A 25,546-nucleotide genomic window follows, 5' to 3' on the forward strand; every position below is an offset into this window, starting at 1 on the left:
GTAATTATTATAGCTGATTGAAATTTTCATATGTCTAAAATAATAGGAAGCATCATAGGATTAAGTTAACTTGTTGATCTAAATAAAAAGTTTTGAAGGGGCATTGATAATTTTTCAAAGCATGTCAAAATTAACCTTCTTTCCCTTCTCTTTTCCCACATCCCAATTCTAGTTTTCCTTTATGACCTTGAATTCCATGAGGTACTTCTGCAACCTTCATTAGAAGAATTTTATTAAAATTCCCATTTTTGTTTAGGCTACCTCTATGTGGATTGTATCCTTAGAGCCGGAAGTCATAACCAAAGTACATGCCTGCCTTTGTTAAAGATATGTACTGGTTGCTTTGCATATGATACCAGCTAATTCTTAGATAGAGATATCTTAGAGATAGATATTATTCCTCTGAAGAAAATGAGGAAACTCAGGCTTAAGAAAGATTAAGAAATTTAGTCAAAGATCACAGTAGCTAAGCACTTGGGAGGCTGAGGCAGGAGGATCCTTGAGTTCAAGGCCAGCCTGAACTGCTTAGTGAGACCCTATCTCAAAAAGGGAGAAAAAAAAAGATCACAATGGCTAATAAATGATGAAAGCAAAACTGTAATATAGGTCTAATTCCAAGGTCAGTTCTTATTCATCTATTCTGTGAAATATTTATTGGGTATTGGTTATGGCCAGACACTAGACTAAGCTGTAAGAGAGACAAAATATATTTGCTGTCTTAAAGTTTACAGTTCAGAGAAGGATAGGGACGATCAGGCAGTGACAGTTCAATGTTGTAAATACCCTGGGGGAAGGAGGAAAATACACTATAAAATAACATGGGAGGTCAGGGAGAATCCTGTGAATGTTTTAAGGTAGGACTTCAGACTGGGAGTCTTAAACTAAGCATGAAGGTGGTGGTAGGTTGTGCCAAATACTAATAAAATCAGTGTCGCACATTTGAGAATCTAAAAGAAATTCAGTGTGCCAAGAGCTTAGAGTGCACAGAGAGGAGGAGAAAGAGCCAAAAGAGGTAAAGCAAACCATGTACACATTCTCTTGCATGTTAAGGAATGTGTACTTTATATTGGGAGAGGGAGTGAAAAGGGCCAGGCCATTCAAGGTTTGTAATTAGATTTTCTTTTTAGAAAACAAAAACATATTTCATATTACAGTGAGAAAAGATTGCAGCCCTAACCCTAGAGATACGGAGGTCATTTAAGGAGGTTTTTGCAGTAATCTGGACCAGAGGTAGTGAACCTTTTAGAGCTTTCAACGATGATAAGACTGATAAGCATCTGTGCCATAGGATCACTGCCATTGATCTAGACAGTAAGTGATTTAGTAACAAAGGAACTAGTAATTAGTTGGGGGAGAAGTGAAGAATTTTTATAGGTTACAGGGTAATATCCTCAGGTCTTGGTGACTGATGGGATGTACTATATAGGGCAGTGGTGGTGAACCTATGGCTTGCATGCTGCGGCTGGCTATTTGTTGTCATTGAAAGCTCTAAAAGGTTCACTGTCACTAGCATAGTGCGTAGTAGGGGTAGGAGTTTAAAATGACTCTCAGGTTTCTAGGGCAGTGGGGTGGATAGAAGCACTGTGCTTACCATTCACTGGAGACATGGGTCACAGAGAAAGAAGAGTGAATTATGATAGGGCGGATGACGGGTCCCTGTTTTGGGGAAGTTAGAGAAATCCAACTCAGGACCTGGTGGTTGCCAGACAGGTATTGTGCCATTGAGCTAAATCCCTGGCCTCAGGTTCCATATTTGGCATGTTAAATTGGAGGTTCCTAAAAGTTACTCTAACCGGTAGATGCCGAGTAGCTGTACCAGACAGAAGAGCATGCTACAGAGTGTATACTTGGACAGAAGGAGAACTAGTCTTTTTTCTTTACTCTGGTTTCTGGGAAATAGTGGTTGTAGGCATTATTACATTTTGCTACTTTAGATGATCTGGGAGACTTTTTCCATTTATTTAAAAAGTAAGGTTATGTTTTTTCCAAAGAAATTGTTAGAAAATTATTGCTTATATTTGCTCTTCTACTGTGTAATTACCATTATTCTATAAACTTATTTTTAGAAGAAAAGGCAAGCCTATTTTAAAAAGCAGAATTGTATTTTATGTCTTTTTACCTAGTTAATAGTTATGAAATTACATTAACATTGATTTTGAATGAAATAAAAGCTAAGCAAATTGAACATTAAATACTTACGAAGTACTTAATGTGTGCCAAACTCAATAACTTTTAAAAAATTTACTGATGACAGGACACAATTTTGTTTGTTTGATTGATTGTTTTGATTTTTTTTCGGTACCGGGAATCGAACTCACGACCTCGTGCTTGTCAGGCAGGTGCTGTGCCCCTGAGCTGAATCCCCAGCCCCTGGACAGAATTTTCTTAATGTAAATTAAAAATAGAAATAAAAATAACATGTTAGACAACTAAAATTTTGAAGCAAACATTTCAAAACTTTGTATTAAACTCTAACAAAAATTAAAATAATATGCATCATGCTTGATAAAGAAGGGATATTAGATAACAAAATTGGGAACCAAGGGCAATGTTTTAGGAAATTGGTTACAACTCTATACATCTAAAATAACTTAAAGTTTTGATAGCTGGAAAAAAAAGTTACAATTAAGTTCAGCAATACCAATCAGAACTCATTTTTCATAACTTCCTTCCTACCCCATTACTACATACGTTGCCTGGCGTTTGAGATGGAGACCTGCACTAAAAGCTAACAGAGGTCAGAAAGATCCCTGGTCTCAAGGCTGTGAGTGATGGACCTCCTGTGTCCTCTTCATGTTTATCTCCAGCTGTGCTCGCCGTGTGACTGACTTTGGTTTCTGAAACACACCAGGCTCTTCCTCACTTGTTGCTTCATTATCAAAAGCTCTCTTCCCAGGTTTGCTGCTGCATTCGTTTCATGTTTATAGTTGTGTGCACTTGATTTCTTTCTTTTTTTTTTTTTGTACTGGGAATCGAACTCATGACCTCAAGCTTGCCAGGCAGGTGCTGTGCTCCTGAGCTATATCCCCAGCCTTGTATTTGATTTTACACTTGATCTTAGCCAAGAGGCCAAGAAGCAATGCATTTGATTTTTATATCAAACATTTATGTTTTTAATCTGTTGAGTAGAACACATATTGAAACTCAAGGTATTGTTACAACCTAAGAATGGTTCACAGGAATTGTGGGAAAATTAAAGAACTTCAAACTAAATTCAGTTTCTTCTGTCTTAAGTCTTTCTTACAGAGACAAAAAAGCAGAAGGGAGATGTTATATAAATAATTGCACACCAATGAAAGAAGAGTCCAGGCAGTGTTGGAGGAGCACTTAATTAACATAAGATCCTAAAAATAGATTGTTCATTGTGAAGTCATTGTTCACTGTAATTTACTCATCAAAAAGTTTGACAAAAGATAGGAGATAAGGTGTGAAAATATGAGATGATAAAAATTCTTAAGATAGATGTAAAGTAGCTCTTCAAAAAATTGGCTGAATATGAGGAGTAAGTGATGCTTAATAATACCTTGCAGGTGTCTTCCTTGCAACAGACTGCTTTAAATAGTTGTTTGAAGTGTAGTTTTTACATTCAAATATATTTAAGTTGAATTTAATAAGATTTTTTAAATCGTAAGGCTTTACAAGTTCACTTGTGAGTTGGTTTGTTTTGTGGTTCTGGGAACAGCCTAGCACCTCCTTCATGATAGGCAAGGTCTCTACCTCCCAGTTACATCCCCAGCCCTGTTAGGTTTTTTCTTCACTACTCCAAACCACAGGGTGGGGGTTCAGGACTTTTTACAGTTCTTTTGGGATTCTTTACATCGGGCCCTTCTCATAGCAGATTCTCTGACAGAATTCCCTAAAGAAACCATCATGAGACTTCAGGGTTTATGAAAGTTGGTTTACTTTTTCTTTAGGGTCAATTGTTTGTGTAACTGAAGTTCAAAAAAGAAAAGATGATAGAAAATTGCTGCCATTAGTGAGCTCTGCGAGCTCAGTTTTCCATTGCTCACATTTTCTAGTCTCTGGTGACTCTTGGAAAATTAAGCTCTTTGTTTGCTTTTACAAGACAAAGTGCACGCCCTTTGGTAGTCTGCTGCTTCCTCCTCTCCCGCTTGTGTTTTCAATTCTTTATGGTACTGCCTACCCTTTGTGCTTGTGCTAAAAGGAAGGGACTTTAAAATGAAAGAAAAATCATTGAGTGTGCTTGTGGCGTGTGGAGCTCTTTGACCTATGGAGAGTATTCACTTTTTAATTTTATGACATTAAATCTGTAATTTCTCTAGAATTTCTTTGGGGTTTAAAAACTTGTTATAAATTGGAGCCATCTGGGCAAAATGCCAAACAAGGGCTTTCCTTCGCCCATCTCATCCCCCAACTGGATACCGTATATAGTGTCACAGCTGGTTAGCTTGTTGACCTTAGAAATAATGTACATCTCAGTCCTTTCTGAAATTCAGAAATGTGCTGGAAGTTGCAAGGCAGAGTTCTAGCAGAAAGATGCAATAGTAATGCTAAAAATGTGCACAGTAATCTCCATGGTGTTTTGCTGAATGTATGTGTGGTGTATATATGGGGGTGGGGATTTTTAATTACCCTTGCTAGTAATGCAGCTGTAGTCATGGTGAGAGGTGGGAGGCAGTTTTCAAAGTGAGTAGATCTGTGTCTGTTAAACAGAGAAACTGGCTGCCGACAACGTTAACATGTTTGTCACGTTTTCCATGGGCCCCTGTTTAATAACTTACCAGTGAACAGAAAATGCCATGAGAGCTTCCCCAGAGGTTGTGCGGGTGGTGGAAAGAATACAGTTTACAGGGCAGAAAGACCCAGCTCCTGGTTGTGCTACCATTCAGCCGCATCCCCTTAACCAAGCCAGCGTTCATCGCCTTCGGGTTCTCCAGCATAAGATGGAGGGCGTGCCTGCTCCTCCTGGTAAACACTAGGGTTGTTATGGGATCAGATTAGATAGTATTTAAAGCCTCTGGAGACATAAAGCACCGTTGGGGATACGATATTATTTTTAAAACACTTCAGTACACTGTGTGGTATAATAATGTGGCATTTACTAATGATTGAGCCAGATGCATTAAGAATTTATTTCAAATTTGTTCTAGCTTTACTAAACATACTGTTACAAAGCAGCTTCTCACACAGTACACATAGTTTTAATATATGACAACCTAATATAAAGTGGAAACATTTTAATCTGACTTAGAGAATTGGTATGTTAGGAACTATATAATTGAAAACCTTTGAAGTATTTCTAGATCTTTCACTAGACTGACTCTTCGAGGGTATATAAATATTAGGTGATTGTATGGAAATGAATCATGTTACAGTTCAGTGATTTATTCGTTGAACAGAAATTAAGTGAATAATCATACTGCATTTTGTATTAGGAAGGAAATGAAAGATCCTTGTTGGATAGACTCTTTCATATTGTTGTCTCTTGTGGACTCATCTTTCCCCTCCTTACTCTTTTTTTGGGGGTTGTAACTTGAGATTGTTGAATCCAGGTCCTTCACACTGAGCTACATCCCCATCTCATTTTTATTTTGAGATAGGATCTCACTAAGTTGCCTAGGCTGGGCTGGAATGTGTGACCCTCTTGCCTCTGCCTCCCAGGGTGCTGGTATTAGTTGTGTGCCACTCTGTCTGGGTCCTTTCTTACTCTTAACTTGTACTTCAACACTGACTTCTTAAGGTTTTAAAGACTCACTTTGACCAGGTGCAGTGGCGCTGCAGGAGACATGAGGATCTTAAGGTTGAGCCCAGGCTGGGTGACTTAGCAAGACCCTGTCTCAAAAAATAAAAAGAGCTGAGGGTGTAGCTCAGTGCCAAGGCCTTGGGTTTAATCCCTAGCACTCTAAAACTGCAGAACCAAACAGGATCCTGCTCTCTTCTCTTGTATATGGGCTTTCGCACATTTTGCTCTCTGCTGAACACAGCGTTTGCTCCTGGTTTTCATAGTTCATGTCCAAGTGGATTTTTTGTCTCCTCTGGTCCCAAGATTGTGCTTTGGAAGATTAACAGGTAAGAGAGAACGCAGGTGTTTGCCTGGAGTATCAGGTTAAGGAGCTGTGGTTTTATCTGTAGCTAGTAAGAGTCCTGTATCAAATGTAGCTAACAGGTCAGATCAGATGGGATGATGGAAACTTGGCCATTGTGGAAGTTTTAGTATAGTGGAAACATCAAGCACAGTCAGAAATAAAGAAAGCTCAAGGTTTTTTTGTTTTTGTTTTTGTTTTTTAGGAATTAAGACTGGGGATTGAATTTAGGGCTCCACACTGAGCTATGTCCCCAGCCTTTTTTTTTTTTAAACTTAATTTTTTATTTTGAAACATAGTCTTCCTAAGTCACTGAATTGCCCGGGCTGTGCTTGAACCTGAAACCATCTTGTTCAGCCTCCTTGAGTGTAGCAATTATAGGAAAACACCACTATGCCCATGTATTAGCTATATTTTAACTAAGTGTAAGAAACAGGATAATTGGAATGAGGGTTGCAGAAATAACTAGGATATATGGAAAGAAAAAAAAAGGGAAACTTGTAGTGGACAGCTTTAAAAGGCCAGAGATTTGAAAGCCTGAAGATTTGAAATCTTAGATAGCATTACCTATTAACCTACTCTTGTAGGTTAATATTACTGTTGTCCTTTGAAACAAAGGACAGTGTAATGACTCAGATTTTTTTTTTTTAATTTTGAGACAAGGTCTTGCTGTGTAGCCCAGGCTGGCCTCAAACTCGCAGTGATCCTCCTGCATCAGCCTCCTGAATGCTGGGATTGTAGACATATGCCACCATGCCCAGCCATGATTCACCCTTTTGAGTATAGTGGTTTACCTTCCTTTTTTTTTTGTACTGGGAATCAAACTCAGGGCCTTGCGCGTGCCAGGCAAGTGCTTATGCCACTGAGCTATATCCCCGGCCTTACCTTCCTTTGGAGGGTGAAGCTAGCCTAAATGGGAAGGGGCCATTTTACTTCCATGCCCTGGAGACCTTGGCATCATCAGAGTGCTGTTATTCCACCCTGCCTTTGCGTGCCTGTGTTTGAGGATGTAGTAGTTCGGGTGTGATGAGACTGCGAGGCAGACCTCTGCTTGAGCTGGCCCAACTCTTCTTGTTGGTAAGTGGCTTTGTGGAGCCAGATCAGCATTAAATGTTAATCTTCCAGATCTTTGAGTTCATCTCTGTTAAAGAAAAGGAATCTAATGTGGAAGTTGGTTTGGAATTTGAGAAGGTCTTACTCTTAATGTATTTTGCCAAGTGTGTGTCCACACTTGCTATTCAGTCACAGTCAGTGTGAGAGACCCAAAGAAGAGATACGCTTGGGGCTGGGGATGTAGCTCAGAGGCACAGCGCCTGCCTGGCAAGCACAAAGTCGTGAGTTCGATTCCTGGTACCGGAGAAAAGATCAAAAAACCAAAAAAAAAGAAGAGATACGCTGAACAGACCGATCATCACCCACAGCCTCTTAAGGAGACCACAGGATGAGCTGCCAGCCAAGCCATAACTCATCATAGGGTAGGCAATTTAATGGTAATATTCTACTTTTAATCTTGTTCATTCAAATGCAGAGTCAGAAAGGGGCAAGTGAGGGAGTGACTGGAATATTGTAGAATCTGGAGTGTCCCACAAATAAAAAAAAATTTTAAGTAGAAGTTATGAGGTAGGTAGAGAGTGGCTGTGTCAGTAGAGTGAAGTAGTTAGTTAAAAACGTCAGAAGTGCAAGGCCTGGGGGTGTAACCTGACGCTAGAGTATTTGACTAGAATGCTAGAGGCGTCAGGTCTAGTCGTCCTTAGCAGTGCCCACGCCTGCATGTGTGTGCGCCTGCATGTGTACATGTGTACACACATACACACACACAAGCAAACCCCTCAAAAATACAGGATACAGATGAGTTCACATTATGGTAAGGAAGCAGTGAGCACCTGACAATAGCACAGAATTGACTAGTGTGAAGACCTGCTGTCAAACTGCTTTTGGGATTAATCTGTATAATCAGACTGTTCTGTAGCTTCTGATTTTATATGGTGTTGTTTCCTCTTCCTTACTGCCACGTTTATCTTTGCAATAAACCCCCTTTTCCATCTCAAAAAGTCTAACATTAAGCTGAGTATAAAATTACAGATTTATTAAGCAGATACATAAAGACATGCTTTTAAAAATGTTTTCTTAAATTATACAAAAGAGAAATGCTGTAGAGCACTTTACCAGATTATAATGAAATACTTAAAATCTTTTTTTTGGTACTGGAGATTTAACCCAGCACTTTTGCACTAAGCTACATCTCCAGCCCTTATATTTTATCTCCAAACAGGGTTTTGCTAAGTTACCCAGGCTGGGCTCAAACTTTTAGTCATCCTGCTTCTAAAAGTGCTGGAGATTACAAGTATGTTCCACCACACCCAGCTAAAATTTAAATTTATTTTAAGGTGATCACTATAGTAGTGGAATAAATTTTTATCTGTTGTATGAACTAAAGTCAAAATTTATTTTAGGAATTAACAACACCCTACACTTTAATGACATTAAAATTAAGGAATTATTTTTCTAGATTTTGACTTTTAAGAACATTTTAAGTGGCCATATCTCCACTGCCAAAAAAACCTGAAAATGTGAACAAAATAAATTGGAAACAATGATTTGCACACATTGGACAACACCAGTGCAGGGCTGCAGTCCCTGAAAGGGAAGCAAACCTGGTGACTTTTCGGTCACCTGAACGCTCCAACTTTTCGCCAACTTCGCCTGGAGGCAGAGAAGAGTGATCTTAACACACTGAAGAGGTAAGAGATCAGAATTCAGGGATGCTGAAGCAGCTGGAGGTTGCAAGGCAGAGTTCTAGCAGAAGGACACAATAATAATGCTTAAAATGTGCACAGTAATCTCCATGATGTTTTGCTGAATGTATATATAGAGAGAGAGTGAAACTATAAAGCCAAAGGGTGCTTGGTTAATGTATGTTGACAGACTGGCGGGGTCAGAGGGGCTGGGGTGCCTTTGAGCTTTTCCTAACTAGAGGGGAAGCCCCTGTTGATCCCTGAGGCTGTGAAGTAATTGGAAACCCCCAACAGGCCATGGGCCTTGCTGGGGAAGGGTGGACCTAAACTAGGTTATTAAAAGAATTTTATAGAAAACATGTTGATACTAATTTAACAGCTTGGATGAATTAGGCAAATCCTTTAAAGTTATGTTACCAAAGTAGCACAAGAAAAAATTAAGAATATGAATAAATATACGTATTAAAGAAATTGAATTTATAATTGAAATTTCCAGGCCCAAATAGCTTCACTGGTGAATTCTTTTGGACCTTGAAGGAGGAAATAACAACAATCTTAAAACTCTTTTAATTAAAAAAAAAGGAAGAGAACTCGTCCCATCATGAGGCCAGTATTACCTTGATTCCTCAAAACACAGAAATTACTAAAGAACAGTATGTTTGTTGATCACAGGCACAAAAATATTTGACAGAAAAATACTAGCTCTCAGAAATATATAAAACCTATTTGATACTATAACCAAATGAGTTTTATCCAAAAGAATGCAAAGGTGCTAGGTTTGATTTAATACTGAAAAATCAGTTACTATAATTTCATCATATCACTTGCATAAGGCTTATCTAAGAACAGGCAGGAAAGCTTACGATGAAATTCAGCACCCCTATTTATGATTAAATGTCTCAGCACACAAAGAATTAGAAGGAAACTTTCTCAGCTTGAGGAAGGTCACCTACCAGAAAAGCCTTAAGTCAGTGACTATAGTGAATTGACAACTGGTGGTCAACTTGTAACCCCCAGCTAAACTGAGTAAGCGTGCTGGGTGTGGGAGGCTAAGGATTGTTGCCAGCAACATAAGGGGCAGACCTAGAGAAGAAAAAGTGAGGCGTTGGGAGCAGAGAAAGGCTGCTGGGAGCTGGTAGAAGCTGTAAGGAGCTGTTGGTTCTGTTGGAGGAACTTGTCATGCTGGCTTTGCTGATGAACGTGGCTCTTTTCATCCTCAGAGGAGCTTGGGACCTTGTTGGCACTGAGAATAGCTTCAGTTCCCTTTGGGAGAGCTCTGGTCCTCACTCTGGGCATTGCTTGCTGGCTCCAGAGGGGAAGAAGGTGCACAGCTCAGTCTCCTGAAGAAGCTTGCTGCGTTGACTTTCCTGATGGGAACTTTCCTGATCATCGGAGGGCTCAGGACCTCACTGTTGCTGAGGATGCTGTCGTACCTTTTGGGGGAGCTCTGGTTCTTACTTTGCATATTGCTTCCTGGCTCCAGTGCAGATCCCTCAGCCTGCTAGCAGAGATCCTTCATCCCGCTGGCACAGACTTCCTAGATTCCACCACTGACCTTTGGGTCTTCCTAGGCAGATTCCTGAAATAGGCCTGCAGGAGACGTTGTCATGGGCTCTGGGCCTCCAGTTGGACTCGTGGGAGGCATTGTTATGAGCTCTAGGTCTTCAGCTGGACTCAAGGACATTTCCGTGGGTTCCAGGCCCTTGGCTAGATTCCTTGGTCTTAGTGTGTGGACAGATTTCCTGCACTCTCTTGTATATCATTCTTTGGGTGACTATTACAAATAATTTTATAAAATACGTGTCCTGTATTATATTGTTACCCCTTGCAAAATAACCCACAAACCAACACAGTGACTTACTGAAGGTGGCAGACTGGAGCTTTCCTCTTCAGGTCAGGAGCCAGGCAAAGCTGCTTTCTTTTCTGGCTTCTGTGCAGCATTGTGCTGGAGGTGCTTCACAATCAGTGATTCACACATGGTCTTAAATGTAGAACATCCTGTGGGACCTTTTTAGCTAGTAAAACTGCTCAGTAAGTTTAGCAAAGTCACTATAATAAAGTCAGCATACAGATGTTAACTGTACAATACATGTGTTTGAGTGTGGGTTGAACAATTGGAAATAGAAATAAAGTAGTACCATTTTTAATAGTATAAAAAACCCGTGAGATGTCTAGAGATAAACTTCACAAAAATGGGACAAGACCTATACACTGAAAACTAAATTGCTGAGAAATTTGTAAGACCCCAATAAATGTAATAATGTATTCAGGGATCAAGAGGTCAACATTCTTAAGGTGTCAGTTCTCTCCAAATTGATCTATAAATTTAGAGTAGTCCCAATCAAAATCCCAGCAGACATTTCTGGAAAGACTGACAAATTAATTGTAAAATTGGTGTGGAAATACAAAGATGCCAGAGCATGGTTTGCAGACTTGCAGGCCAAATCTAGCCCGCCGTCTATTTTTGGAGATTATTTCAGCCCTGACATACTTATTATGTTTGTGTATTATGTATGGCTGCTTTTGCAGTAACATGGTAGAGCCAGGTTGTCCTTACAGAGACAGTATGGTCTAAAGCTTAAGGTATTTATCATATGGCCCTTTACAAGAAAATGTGCTACCATTGCCTTGCGTATCCAAAGCAATTTTGAACAAGGTGAAAAAACTGGTGGTCTTACACTGTCTGATTTCAAGACTGTTACGGTTTGTGTCTAGATGTACCCCCAAAGCCTTGTGCAGTTATGGGGTCCGGGTTTTCAGAGGTGGCTGTATCCAGAGTGTGCAGTGCTGGGGTTAAGGGTGTGTGATTAGTAAACGAATCCATTGATTGGTTTGGCATGGTTCTGGCTATGATTAAGGGTGTGAGTGCTACACCCACCCTAGGGCGGGTAGCCTGCATATAATATAAGGGACAGAAAGGGGTTTGCCTCTCTCTCTCTCTCTCTCTCTCTCGTTGCTTTTGCTACCTTGTGGGTGCCATAGGATGCCTCTCTGCCAAGTCACTTTACCTTGGACCCCACTGATTATGGACTGAAACCTTTATAAACTGTGAGGTGAATAAACCCTTCCCCCTTTAACTTTAGGTATTGGGTATTTTGTCTCAGCAGTGAGAAAAATAACTACGACAAAGACTTACTGTGAAGCTGTAATAATAAAGGCAGTAACATAGGCATGGAACAAATAAAGAAATAGACCCAAACATACAAGGGTAGTTTTTGACAAAGGTACCAAGTTAATTCAGTGAGATATGGTTAAGTTTTCAACAGATTCTAATTAAGAGAACCAGATAATGGCTTTACAACGTCTATGGAATTTAGCTTTAAGTGGGTCAGTAGGCCTGAGGTAAGAGTTCCTATTTCTAGTTGAAAACAGGAAGTCTTCTAGTGAAGAAGTCTCAGAACAGACCAATCATCAAATTTTAAATTTTTAATGATGTATATATGAGACAAAGAACATGGTTCAGAATATATATAAAAATATAGTAGTATTGTAATAGTAACACTCTCTTGGGTGGTGCGGTGGACATGGGGGTCTCAGTATGTAGGCCAGGCTGGCCTTGAACTCACTGTGTAATGGCCTCCCGAGTGCTGGGATTACAGGTGTGCACCATCACACCTGGTTGATAATAGTAAATATTCTTGTTTTCAGAACATGGCAGAAGAGTGCCCAAGTGAAGAATTGACTTGAACAGACACTTCACTAAAATATAAATGAGTAACTAAGAAGCAAATAAGCACATGAAAACATGTTCAGTGTCAGGTGCTTAATCATTAGGAATTATACGTTAAAACTAAAAAAACTTCTTTGAACCTTGTGCTTAAAATGGGTGTATTTTACAGTAGTTCGTTTAAAGAAACAATGTAGGTAGAGGTATCAATTTCATAACTTTTAAGTAAATTTTATGTTTATGCAAACACTTTGAGGGAAGTTTGGAATCCTTTTGTGTTACGCTGTTAAACCTTGCTTTGTTGAAAAGGGGTTTAATATATTAAGCGTTGTCAAGTGATTTGGGTCCCCGTGCCTGAGTACCTGAGACTACAGTTGTGTACCCCCATGCATGGCTCACGAACAGTACATTATAAAGATCCTTTCAGCTGGGCATGGTGGCACACACCTATAATCCCAGCCCTCGGGAGGCTGAGGCAGGAGGATCATTGCAAGTTTGAGGCCAGCCTGGGCTACAAAGTGAGCTCAAGGCCAGCCTGAACTGCATACTGGGACCCTGTCTCAGAAAAACACCCCCCCCCAAAAAAAAGATCCTTTCCACTGCAAGTAACAGAGAACCAAACTAAAACTGGCGTATACAGTAGTCATTTGTGTCTCACAAAATGAGGTTTCTGGAGCTCAAGGGTTTGAGGGTTATTTAGTACTTGAACATCATCTGGAGCCCAAGTTTTTTCAGCTTTCTGCTCTTCGCTCTGGAAGATACTTGCTGGTCTCTGCATGGCTACCCCAAGATGTGGCATCATAAATGATGAAAAAAATCAAACATTCCTATATTATATTTCATTTTTTTACAAGTGAGGAAAACTTTCTAGAAGCCTGTGCTTATGGCTCAATCAGCAAACTGGCCAGGGAATAAATAATTCCGTGTTACCTAGGTCTGAATAGATGCCAAGCCCCCCAGAGGACTTGGCAGATGGAAGGAGGGTAAATCAAATGCAGGTGACTTTATCAGTGAAGGGCACAGTGGCCGGTTGTATTAGGTGATACACTAAGACTCTGAGGAGAGAATCAGTGACCTAGACAGATTCCTAGCTGACTTGATAATCAGTGTGTGTTATCAACTTAAGAACATGTTATATCCCAAAAATTCTCTGTATGTTCATGGCCTAAACTTCAATTTACTCAGATTATTGCAGTGTATCCTTTATCTTCTTGATATTAAGAAATGTTCTTGCTGACCTAATAGAAGGCTTGCCTAGCATGCATGGGACCCTGAATTCTGTCCCCAGCACTGGGGAAAAAAAAAAAAAACGGAAAGAGAAATGCACTTGCCAAAATCAGCAGTGGAGCCGGGCCATAGTGACACATGCCTGTAATCCCATCACTCTGGGAGACTGAAACAGGTGGATCACCCCAGCCTGGGCAGTTTAGAAAGGCTCTGTCTCAAAAGAAAAAGGAAAATATGTAAATGAAGCCGGGATATAACTTAGTGTGATGGCTGTGGATTCAGTTCCTAGCACTGCTGAATAAATGAGGTACCGGTGGGCTCCTAATGACTAATCATTTGGCCTTTTAAAATTCATTTAAATGCCACTTCATTTTTGTCTTTCACATTATTAGCCATTTTCTTCCTGAAAGTCTTTCCTTTTATTTCTAGTGTATTATTTATTTATTATTACAAGTTTTTTTAATAAGAAAATACTGTAAATTGCCAGGCATGATGGCGCATGCCTATAATCCCAGCGCTTGGGTGGCTGAGGCAGGAGGATCGCTGTGAGTTTGAAGCCAGCCTGAATTATAAGTGAGTTCAAGGCCCGCCTTCACTACATCGTGAGACCCTGTCTCAAAAACAAACAAAACCTTTAAATGAAAATAATTGTATCTGTTGCCCATATTTAACACATTAATATTTTTTATTCTTTGCCTCCAACACTGTAACATTTTTTATTAATTGCTCTTTTAAGAAAGTAAATACCATAGATACAGTTGGGAGTTTCTCTCTGGTTGATAACTGCCTTTTCTAGGGTGGGAGTATTCCCAGTTTTAATAGTTGCTGCTTTTCTTGTGCATTTCTTGTGTGTGGGTGTTGTCCAACATTCTGCTCCTTCTTCACTTCCCTCCAGATCTGTACCTTGGGTGAGTTTTATTATTTCTAAAAGATTTAGTTAAACTGTGAATATATTTTTGTTTAATCTTTCCCTAGTTCCTATCCTTTTTTTGAGCTTTAGACGTGTTATTAGTCCCTTATTAGACTTCATGACCTGTTCCACCCACACCTAAAGTGAACATCTGGAACTCACTCATTGGTGCATTAATTGCTGCTTCTTTCTGGTCTATAATGCATTATTGATCATACTTAGATATGTTTCATCTCTTGCTGTTTACCTGTTTAAAAAGTTCTTGGTAACCTTTTGTTCGTTATGTTTTACTTAGTTTGAAACAAGGGCTGCTGTGTTGCCCAGCCTGGTCTTGAACTTGTATGCAGACTCCAGTTACCCTTCTTAATCCTCTGTAGATAAAGTCTCAGAATTATCGTGTAACGAATAATCTTCGTATCATTTCTCGCCACTTGTAGCTGCCCATCCTTCCATGCTTACAGGTACCTCTGTGTATTCCTGCCACGGAGAAATTTTCTGTTCGTGAGCATGCTGTGCTTTTTTTCCCAAGCATTTGTTTGGTTGTTTTTTTTTTTTTTTTTCCTCCGGTACCGGGAACCGAACTCACGACCTTGTGCTTGCCAGGCAGGCGCTTTTGCCGCAGAGCTAAATCCCCAGCCCCTTTTCCCAAGCATTTGAGCTATCTGCCCACTCTTTATGCATCCTGTTTTGTCTTCTTGGAAATGTGTAACTCTTCAAGGGGCTGCCTCACATACCACTTCTTTTGCAAAACTTTCATTCCTGAGAACTCAAGACGGAGCTGATAACTTCTTGGGTATTCCTAGAGCATTTGTACCTTCCTTCCCAGTAGCATTTTTCCCTCGAGCAGATTTCACATTTTTCAATATTTTATTTGTTTCTCATGGTTAGGGTCAGAGGTCAACCTCAGAACACTTGCCTAGCATGTAACAAGGCCCTGGCTTCCATACCAAATGCAGAAGATGGGGGAGTTTTTTATACTTATTTGTGATCTCTTTAAAGGAAAAGGGGACCATTTCTTGCCACATTTAGCTTTTACCGTGTCTAGTAACATATATATTGTTAATAAACACATACTTGTTAGTAGTTTGGAATTTGGAAGAGACTTTCCCATATGTTTCCCATAAAAATATGTTTCTAAGGCAACCCATAGAAATCAGCTTAACTCATATTTGTACCTGAAGTTCACTTAAAAATATAAATCACATCCTATATTTTGAACAGTGTTTCTGAACAGGATGGGCAGCAGTGATAGTTCCTATGTGCTGATACTGGTCTTTTGGTAGAAAGGATTGAAAATGGGGGCCTGTCCTGGAGCTATTGGAAACGGGTAAGCGGTGATATGAGGGGTTGGGTCAGAAATGTTGGATTAAGAAAAAGAGCTAGAGGACTGAATCAGAATAGCAGTGGAAAACTTGGTAAGGTGGAGACAAGAGTGTGTTTCTGAAGGAGAGTACTTGAAGCGGGGGCTGGCATCCTGCAGGAAGGTTTCAGAGTGAAGAGGAGAATAAAGATGAGGAACAAAGGAGCCGGAGTGGATGATTACAGTATCCGCTCTTGAGCTGACGTGGTACTTCACCACCCACCATGCAGCTAAGGATCAGTTAAAATAGTTGTTGGCTTTTTCCTTACAATTTTGCTCCTTTATATAACTATTTTACCAAAACTAATTTATGTAATTGTTAATATGTCCTTAATATTTAGACTATGCATATTTCACATTTTTGAACACCCTTTCTCATATTAATATTGCTCATTTTTTGTACTTGTATTTTTACAATTTTTTTGCAGTTTAACATCTTAGGGATATTTAATTAGCAGTTGGCTAAAATTCACTCTTTAGCCTTCGGCATTGAATCAGAATTTTCCAATCTCATAAACAAACAAAAGTCTTGTTTTCATTTTCATTTACTGAAAGACTGAGAAGTTTGGTGTACTTTATTTTCACGTGGTAATTGGTTTTCATATTTCTTTGTGAATTGCTTGTTGGTTTTCCTATTTCCTGGAGGACATTTTCTTTGCTTGAGTGGGAGTTGTTGATATTAAGAATGTCAGCAAACTTTCATATCTATACCTTTATGTGCATACTGAAAACAAGAAAGAACATAAGTCAAATACAAAGATACTTTCCCTTTTTCTCATATCTTTTGCTTTACTTGAGGTCCTCACCATCTGAAAGTTACGTAATCATATCAGTCTTTTCCTTTAAGGTTTCTACTTCTATATGTGGTTTAAAAGATGTTTCCAGTACCAGCTTTTGAAACTACTTAGCTTTTTTTTTCCTAGAACTTTTAGAAGCAATTACCTTTTACACATTCGGTTTATAACTCCTTCATAATGTTTTGATGCTTGTACTTGTCAAATGTTTAGAATACAGTATATAAATTTAAAGCAGTGACCATAAAACCTTCCAGCTGTGAGGTTCTGAGATTGCTTCTATTTTAATATATATAAGGAATAATCAAAATACATGATGAATGTTTAAATTTTTTTAAATTCGTTAAAGTAGAAGACACATTGCCTTCTTAAAGTGCTCTCCTTCGCTTCAGACACATTTACCTCATTGTTCTTGCCGCTTTCTGAGCGGGTCTGGAAGTCCTCGTGCATATCTGTACAAGCTATGATAAAAGTACAGTGAGTGTCGCTGCCGGATACCATCCCATGCAAAGGCAGGTGAGAACATTGCTGTGTTCCTTGTTCACTGGATCTGGCATCTGGCTGTTTCCTAAAGTCAAAATGACCGTGAAAGGTAAATATTTTTAATTGAGTCAGGACATTGAAACAGCTACAGTCGTGCAACTTTAGTTGTGACACTCACAAAAAAGGACTTCTAAAACTGCTTTGGAAAGTGGCGTGAACGATGGGATAAGTGTGTTAGTGAGGGGGAGTATTTTGAGGTGGATGCATGGTGGTGTGTCTTACTGTAATAAATTTGTTTCTAAATTTGAACATGTATTTTTCGATCACATCTCATACAGCTATGTTTTAAATTAATATTATATATCTGAGGTTGTAAATGTTCTTCTTATCACTCATCTATTTCCTCTGAATGTTATAGGAAGGGAAAAGCTGCTTAAGAATGACCTTTAAACGCAAGTGAATTAAACAGGGCGTGGCAGTGCCTGCCTGTAGTCTCTCTCCAGGAGAAGCTGAGGTGGGAGGGTGGGAAGTTCAAGGCCAGCCTGGGCAATTCCGGAACACCCTTTCTCAGAATTTAAAAGGTAGGAGAAACAACGCAGCACTTCCTGGGTTCACTCCACAGTTTGGCAAAAAAGAAAGGAGAAAAGGAAAAAAAAGTAAATGAATTAATGAAACCTCCGTTAGTGCCTCCACAGAAGTGAGTAGAATAATGCAGGTTTTATAATATTGGTAAACCTACTATACACAAATCACATCTAATACAGTGGATGAAAGATGAGTTAAGCGCAACTCTTTTAAGCAATGCATTGCCATTAATTTGGGGTATGTTGGGAATTAAGCCTTTAAACAAAAAATAATACAAAATGGAGTAAAGTCAGAGTTCCATACAAAAGTCCCCCCAAAAGTACGTTGGTGGTTTTAAAAGAAGAAAGGTGTTGTCATATCTTAAAGAAACATTGGAGGACATAACTTGCTTTAAGTATTACACAGTGTACATGTGTCAAACGTTACATGGTACGCCATTAATACCTACTTTGTTTTCCTTCGCCTTTTTTTCCAGTGCTAGGGTTGAATCCAGGACCTTAAGGTGGGCAAGTACTCACCCACAGAGCTACATCCCTAGTCCTTATTTATTTATTTTATTTTGAGATAAAGTCTCACTGTGTTGCCCAGGCTGGCCTTGAACTTGCAATCCTTGTGCTTCAGCCACCCCAGTAATTGGGATTATAGGCATGTGCCACCAGCCATCCACAGCATTTATGTTTGTATGTACCTGTTTTTTTTAAAGTGATAATTTTACTAATTATAGAGAAAGCCAGAATTAGAAATAACATGTATGATGACCATCAGTGAATGGATAGGATTTTAACAGGTAAAGATATGGAGAGTATTTTGGACAAAGGCAATTTTCGGAAGAAGAAAACCATACAAAAATAGGAAAGCCTAGGGCATATGTACATATTTGGAAAACAGGATGTGTCTATGTGTGTGTAAGCTTAAAATGAGTATGAGAAAATAGTAGAATATAATGTTAAAGAGGCTGTTTGGTAGGCATTAGTGATATGTCTTTTTTTTGGTATCTCATAAACTGATTTACCAATGTCCTTTTTTAAAAAATTAACTTTATTGGTACAGTTTAGGTATACACAATGATTACATTCATCATAGGGAATTTGTACCTGTACATGATACATATCAGTTCATCTTTTCCATTCCTCTCCACGTTCTTCAACTCCTCTTCCCCTTATTTACAAAGCGTTGTTTCCATTTTATCCTTTTTTTTCTCATCTCCCCCCATTCTCTTTTCCTTTTTGAACAACTCTTATTTCACAATATCTCTTACACATTTTGGTTTTTACTTACTCTTGATTTCTCAGATCAGTGAGACAGTGCAGTAGTTGTACACGTTTGTCTGATTTATTTCACTTAAAAATATCAAGGTCCATCCATTTAGCTATAAATGTCTCAAATTTATCCTTTTTTATGGCTGAGTACTACTCCCTCCATTGTATTAAAGAATGAATCTTTGTTACCATTAGTCAGTTGATGTGCATTTGGGTTGTTACCGAGATTTAGCTATTACAAACTGTGCTGCCATAAACATGGGTGTGCATAAATTGCTGTGGTATGATACTTTTAATTCTTTTGGGAAGATACCAAGGGGAATAGCTGGATCAAATGGAACCTCTAGTCCTAGTTTTTTGAGGACTCTCCACACTGATTTCCAGTGTGGTCACACCAGTTTGCACTCCCACCAACAGTGGAGAATGGTTCCTTTTTCCCCACAGCCCTGCCAACGTTGGTTATTGGTTGATTTCGTGATAATAGCCATTCCTTCTGGAGGGAGATGGAATCTCAGCAGTGTTTTAGTTTGCATCTCTCAAGTAATCAGTGATGTGGAACATTTTTTCATATGTTTACCATTTGTACTTCTGAGAAGTGTCTGTTCATTTCACATGCCCATTTTTGGATTGGGTCTTTAAATTTGGGGAGGGGGCTCTGATATTTTTCAGTTCTTTATATATTGTAGATATTAATTGTTTGACGAACAACTGGCTAAGATTTTTTTTTCTCATTCTGTAGGTTGTCTTTTTACTCTGTTGGTGATTTCTTTGCCTATTGATACGGAAGGGAAAAGGAATAGGTCTCTTTTGGCTTGAATGGTAGCCACCAACTGCATACAGCTGTTGAACCCTTGAAATAGGACTAGTCCACATTAGAATATTCCTCATGTGCAAAATACACACTGGCTTTCCATGACCTAGTACAGAAAATATGTAAAACATCTTGCTGAAAATGTGTATATTGATTGCATGTTGAAGTAATTGTTTTAGATGTATTAGGTTAAATAAAATGTATTTTAGTTAGTTTTACCTGTTTCTTTGTATTTTCTAATTTGGCTACTAGAAAGCTTAGTATATGTGGCTTACATTTGTTACTTGGATTATATTTCTATTGCATTATAACACTGGTATATGTGGAAAAAACACAGCAGGATTTGCTAATACTCTGTAAGTGCCAGATTGTGTAGAACTTGTGTGGAAGTTAACCCTCATAAACCATATGAAGTAAGTAACTCCTTTTTCAAGTGGAGTAAGGGGTGTAGAGGTTAAGCAACATACCTAATCACAGTGCTGCTAAGCAGAAGCCAAGATTCACATTTAGGCCTCACTGACTTTAAAACCCCTGCTTTTCCCAACTCCTGTGGCATGTTATGGTTGGACGACTTGAGTCGGAGACTGTTGTGATTAGAGAAAGGCTGTAGCAGAATCATGAGATAAATTAGGGGAAGAGCCATTGTTTCAGATGTCTGGTTTTGTTTTGTTACTTTTCTTGGGGGGTCTCCTTGGTTAAAGTCACATTTTTAAGTAGATTGTTAACTAATTCTCAAAATATCTGCCTTATTGTCTCTAGGTTTGATAATGGGCTGTATTAAAAGTAAGGAGGACAAAAGCCCAGCCATTAAATACAGAACTGAAAACGCCCCAGAGCCGGTCAGTGCCAGTGTCAGCCATTATGGAGCAGAGCACACTGCGGTGACACCGTCGTCCTCAGTGAAGGGCACCTCAACGAACTTCAGCAGCCTCTCCATAACGCCATTTGGGGGATCCTCAGGGGTGACTCCTTTTGGGGGAGCGTCTTCTTCGTTCTCAGTGGTGCCAAGTTCATATCCTGCTAGTTTAACAGGTGAGAGCAAAGCTGGTAGAGAATGTAACCTTGGGCAACACATCTGTCTGCTATTAAGAAAAATATTTCATTGGCAGACTTTTCTAAAAATCCATGTAAAAATTAAAGTCTCTAATATCGCCAGGTGTGGTGGCACACGCCTGTAATCCTAGCACTTGGGAGGCTGAGGCAGAAGGATCATTAGTTCGAGACCAGCCTGGGCTACAAAGTGAGCTCAAGGCCAGCCTGAACTGCATAGGGAGACCCTGTCTCAAGACAAAAAAAAAGAAAGATTAAAAAAAAAAAAGTCTCTAACGTCAAAGTTAAAGTCTTAAGATAGACAGTTGCACTTTGGTACTTGATTGCTTTGAAACTTGTTGAATGTGGTACTCTATATTTTTGTGTAAAAAAATTGTGCCAGTAATGATTGTTTTTTGGGTACTTGACCCCAAGCTAGAACATGTCTGTGTTGACTGCGCATTATTCTTTTAAGCTAGAACAGTTTGTTTGGTACTGATCTTTTTTGGTGTTTCTTATGCTACCCAGAACCAGTTAACAATTTGGTGATAATCTGATGGTGGTTTTATACCACTGTATATACACTATTATTTTATTAACTTGTTATTCAAGTAATTGTAGAACACCTGTTATATAGCAGGCATTGGGACTATAAAGATTAAAAACATACATTCCTCCTTGAAGAATCTTATAATTTCGCAGTATTATAAAGTGCTATGCAATATTAAAATATCACAGTAGTGACTTAATATATGACAGTGTAGTAATAATGATACAGTGTTTCTGTCGGATACTATTTATTCTATATTTTATTTTATTTTGTTTTGTTTTGAGACTCACTATGTAGTGCAAGTTGGCCTTGAACTCACTTATATAGCCTAGGCTGCTAGCTCATGGCACTCCTCCTGCCTCAGCCTCCCGCATGCTGGGATTACAGGTGTGCGCCATGATGTTTGGCAGATGCTACTATTTTTAAAGAGATTCTGAGCTGTAGAAAATTTAAATGATTCTTTTTCCAGAGTTACAGATAGTAAGCAGGAGAGCTCAGATTTGTTCTGTTCTAGAACTTCTCTTATTACATTATCATGTCTTTTCAGAGACTAGTAGGAAGTGATAGTTGACAATCTTCCATGGAGACAGAATAATCCAAAAAAGTAGATTAAAAAACTTTACAAAGAGTAAAAATGAACTCTTTTTGTCAAAGGTTCCCTGTCAGGATGCTTTGTCCTTGAAGTAGCAAAACACAGCTGGCTTTAAAAAGAAGAATGAGCTCCAGGGTTCCTGATGAGAGAGTTCTGTGATGTCAGTAAGGATTCCTGTTTCTTTCATCTCGCTCCTGCAGCTTGTCCGCTTCGTCCTCTGGGATTAACAGCTGCTGGTCTCTAGTGGAGTGACTTATGTCCTTATAACCAGCCAAGGGGGGGGTCTGTAAATTTGTCTTCTTGGCCTGCTCACCTCTGGACCACTAACAGTGGCCAGAGGACTGCCTGACATACGCTGCTCTATTAAAGAGCATTTGGGGAGCTATGGACATGAGTCAGCCCAATTCCAGTTCTGTCTTCCTGACTCTAAATATATTAAGAATCGATGACCACGATACTATTTCTCAGTCATTAGCAAAAGTTCAAATTATTTTTAGGATTACATGTTTGGGAAAGGTAGTAATTCAGAGTGTTTAAAATAAATGTTGATACTTCAAAAGACAGACTTTAAAGCAGTTTACTTACATGAAATAGTCCATTTACTTACATGAAATTCTCAGATGTTCATTTACTAACCCGGCAGAAATGGAATGTCGGTGTGCCCAGCTATAAAGAGGTAAGCATGACAAACAAGGCTTCTGCCTAGATGGAGTTTACGTTATGAAGAGGGCTGGGCAGTAGCCTGCCATTGAGCAGCTAAGCAGGGTGATGGGAGGTTCTCACAAACATGATTGGTGCAGAGGGCTCTGTAGCTGAACAGGGAAAGGCACCTCAAGAAGAAGTCATTTGAACTGATAGTTGATTGATGAGAATGATCTGAAGTCATCCTAGGGGAAGAGTTTCCAAGGGAGAAGGAATAACAAACACAAGCTCCAGGAGGTAGAAGCTGTGATTTGGTCCTGTCCAGTTTGTACACCTGTGTCATGTCTTCCCCTGCCCCACTGCACGCAACAGTGCGTGCTAGGCATGTGCACCACACTGAAGTACATCACCAGCCCTTTTTTAAAATTTATTTTGAGACAGGCTGTCACTTAGTTGCCCAGTTGGCCTCAAATTTCTAGTCCTCCTGCCTCAGCGTCCCAGCCTGGAGTGACAGCCATGTGCCAGCATTCCATTTGGGGTTGGCATTTAAAAAAATAAAAAGCCATGTTGTGGTGGCTCAGTCCTGTAATCCCAGCACTCAAGGATGAGGCAGGATTGCTGTGAGTTTGAGGTCAGCCTGGGCTATATAATGGTTCAAGGCTGGCCTGAACTACATAGCAAAACCCTGTCTCAAAAGCAAACAAACAAACAAACATACCAAGCCTAAAAAAAAAAAAAAAAAGAACACCCCCCCGCCTCCCGGCAGGTCTATGGAGAGTAGATGGTAGTGAAGCAGTGTAGAACCAGGTTAGGAGACTAGTACTCCAAATGTTCCCAGCAGTCCAGTGAGACAGGACCTGCGACGGGGTTAGGACCACAGCACTGAAGATAGAAAGCCAGTAAATGCGTGTAAAACTGAGTGCTGCGGGATTTGACTTGAAGACCTGACTGGAGAGTGGTCAGAAATGATTGCTTAGAAATAAGTTAGGTCGGGGCTGGGGATTTAGCTCAGTGGCACAGCGCCTGCCTAGCAAGCACGAGGTCATGAGTTCGTGTGTTGGTTTGGGGCTTATTTTGCAAGGGGAACAACATAATACAGGACACATACTTTATATGATTATTTATAAGTCACCCAAGAACAGTATACAAAAGAGTGCAGGAAATCTGTCCACACACTAAGACCAAGGAATCCAGCTGAGGGCCTGGGTCCCACAACAATGTCCTACATGAGTTGAGCTGAACACCCAGAGCTCATAACAATGCCTCCCACGAATCCAACTGGAGGCCCAGAGCCCGTGACAACATTTCATGCAGACCTGTTTCACGGATCTGCTGGGAAGGCCCAAAGGTCAGTGGTGGAATCTACAAAGTCTGTGCCAGCAGGAAGAAGAATCTGTGCTAGCAGGCTGAGGGATCTGCACTGGAGCCAGGAAGTGATGCTCAGAAGAACCAGAGCTCCCCCAAAAGGTACCACGGCCATCCTCGCAACAGTGAGGTCCCGAGCTCCTCTGATGATCAGGATGGCCGAGTTCCCATCAGGGAAGCCAACGCAGCAAGCTTTTCCAGGAGGCGGGCAGTGCACCATCTTCCCCTCTGGAACCAGGAAGCGATGCTCAAGTGAGGACCAGAACTCCCCAAAGTGAACCAAAGCCATTCTCAGTGCCAGCGAGGTCCCGAGCTTCTTGGAGGATGAAAACAGCCAAGTTCATTGGAAAGCCAGCTCCCCACAGCCTCTCTCAACTCCCAACAGCCTCTCTCAACTCCCAACAGCCTCTCTCGGCTCCCAACAGCCTTTCTTCACTTCTCCAGGTCTGCCTCTTATGCTGCTGGCAACAGTCCTCAGGTGGGCCTCCCACACCCAGCACCACTGAATCACTTCAGCTGGGGGTTATAAGTTGACCACCAGTTATCAATCCACTACAGTTTGATTCCCGGTACCAGAAAAAAAACAAAAAAAAGAAATGAGTTAGGTAAATACAGGTTAGAAGAGAAAAACGACGAACCTCATTTTGTACACAATAAATCTAAATGCAAATTAGATACTCATGTAGAGATGTCAGAGAGGCAAGACAGCTGATAAAGGACTAAAACTCAGAAGTGAAGTCAAATGAGCAAGTGAATGTGTATGATTGTACCTTTGGCTTGCTGTTGCTTTGGAGGCAGCAGGTTTCATCCTACTTTCTACATTGTGTTTGTACTTAACTAGTTTTACTACCTGACTTTTTCCTACTGTTCCTTAAAAGTGTTGGTGGATGTAAGTAAACTAGTAATTTATCTGGCAAGTCATTGGAACTATATTGAGTAGACTGTGTACATATTCAAATTAAGACTATGTTGGTCAGAGCTGGCCGTGTGCTCAGCAGTGAATGCTTGTCTAGCATACATGAGACTCTAGGTTTGATCCCTCGCAGCGTACTGATCAAAAAGTAAAAAAATTGGTCAAAAGTTTATAGAATTTCAGTTGGGAAGAATTAAGTTCAAAAGATCTATTGTAAAACCTAGTGACTGTAGTTAATAACAATGTACTGTATTCTTTTTTTTTTTTTTTGTATTCTTAAAAGTCACTAAGGTAGTAAAGTTTGTTTCCTCACCACAAAAAAATAAGGCAGTAAGTATGTTAACTAGCTTGATTTAGCCATTGCATAATGTATACATGTTTTAAAAGATTGTGCTGTATATGATAGTGGTTTTTTTTTTAAAAAAAAGTAATGTATTACAAGTTTTTTAACCAGAACATTTGCCTTGAATAATTTTAAACACTAAAATGTCGTGCATTGCATGCATCTATCTGGTATTTCTTTCAGTTGCACAGAATAGTTTGGTTGTTCAGTGTGTTTGTCCCTTAAGCTTCTGTATAT

At 39.7% G+C, this 25,546-nt stretch overlaps 1 protein-coding gene across 1 annotated transcript in view; it reads left to right on the forward strand.

Annotated features, from left to right (window-relative positions):
• The window catches only part of Yes1 (YES proto-oncogene 1, Src family tyrosine kinase), a 55,480-nt gene that overhangs the window by 6,601 nt on the left and 23,333 nt on the right, over nucleotides 1-25,546 (forward strand). Inside the window, exon 2 of the mRNA XM_005372669.2 lies at nucleotides 20,635-20,907. Within this exon, the coding sequence (XP_005372726.1) occupies nucleotides 20,643-20,907 (265 nt within the window). The 5' untranslated portion in view covers nucleotides 20,635-20,642. The remainder of the gene's footprint in view (nucleotides 1-20,634; nucleotides 20,908-25,546) is intronic.

The sequence above is a fragment of the Chinchilla lanigera genome, unplaced genomic scaffold (assembly GCF_000276665.1).
Source record: "Chinchilla lanigera isolate Chin_1 unplaced genomic scaffold, ChiLan1.0 scaffold00001, whole genome shotgun sequence".
Classification (NCBI taxonomy): Eukaryota; Metazoa; Chordata; class Mammalia; order Rodentia; family Chinchillidae; genus Chinchilla; species Chinchilla lanigera.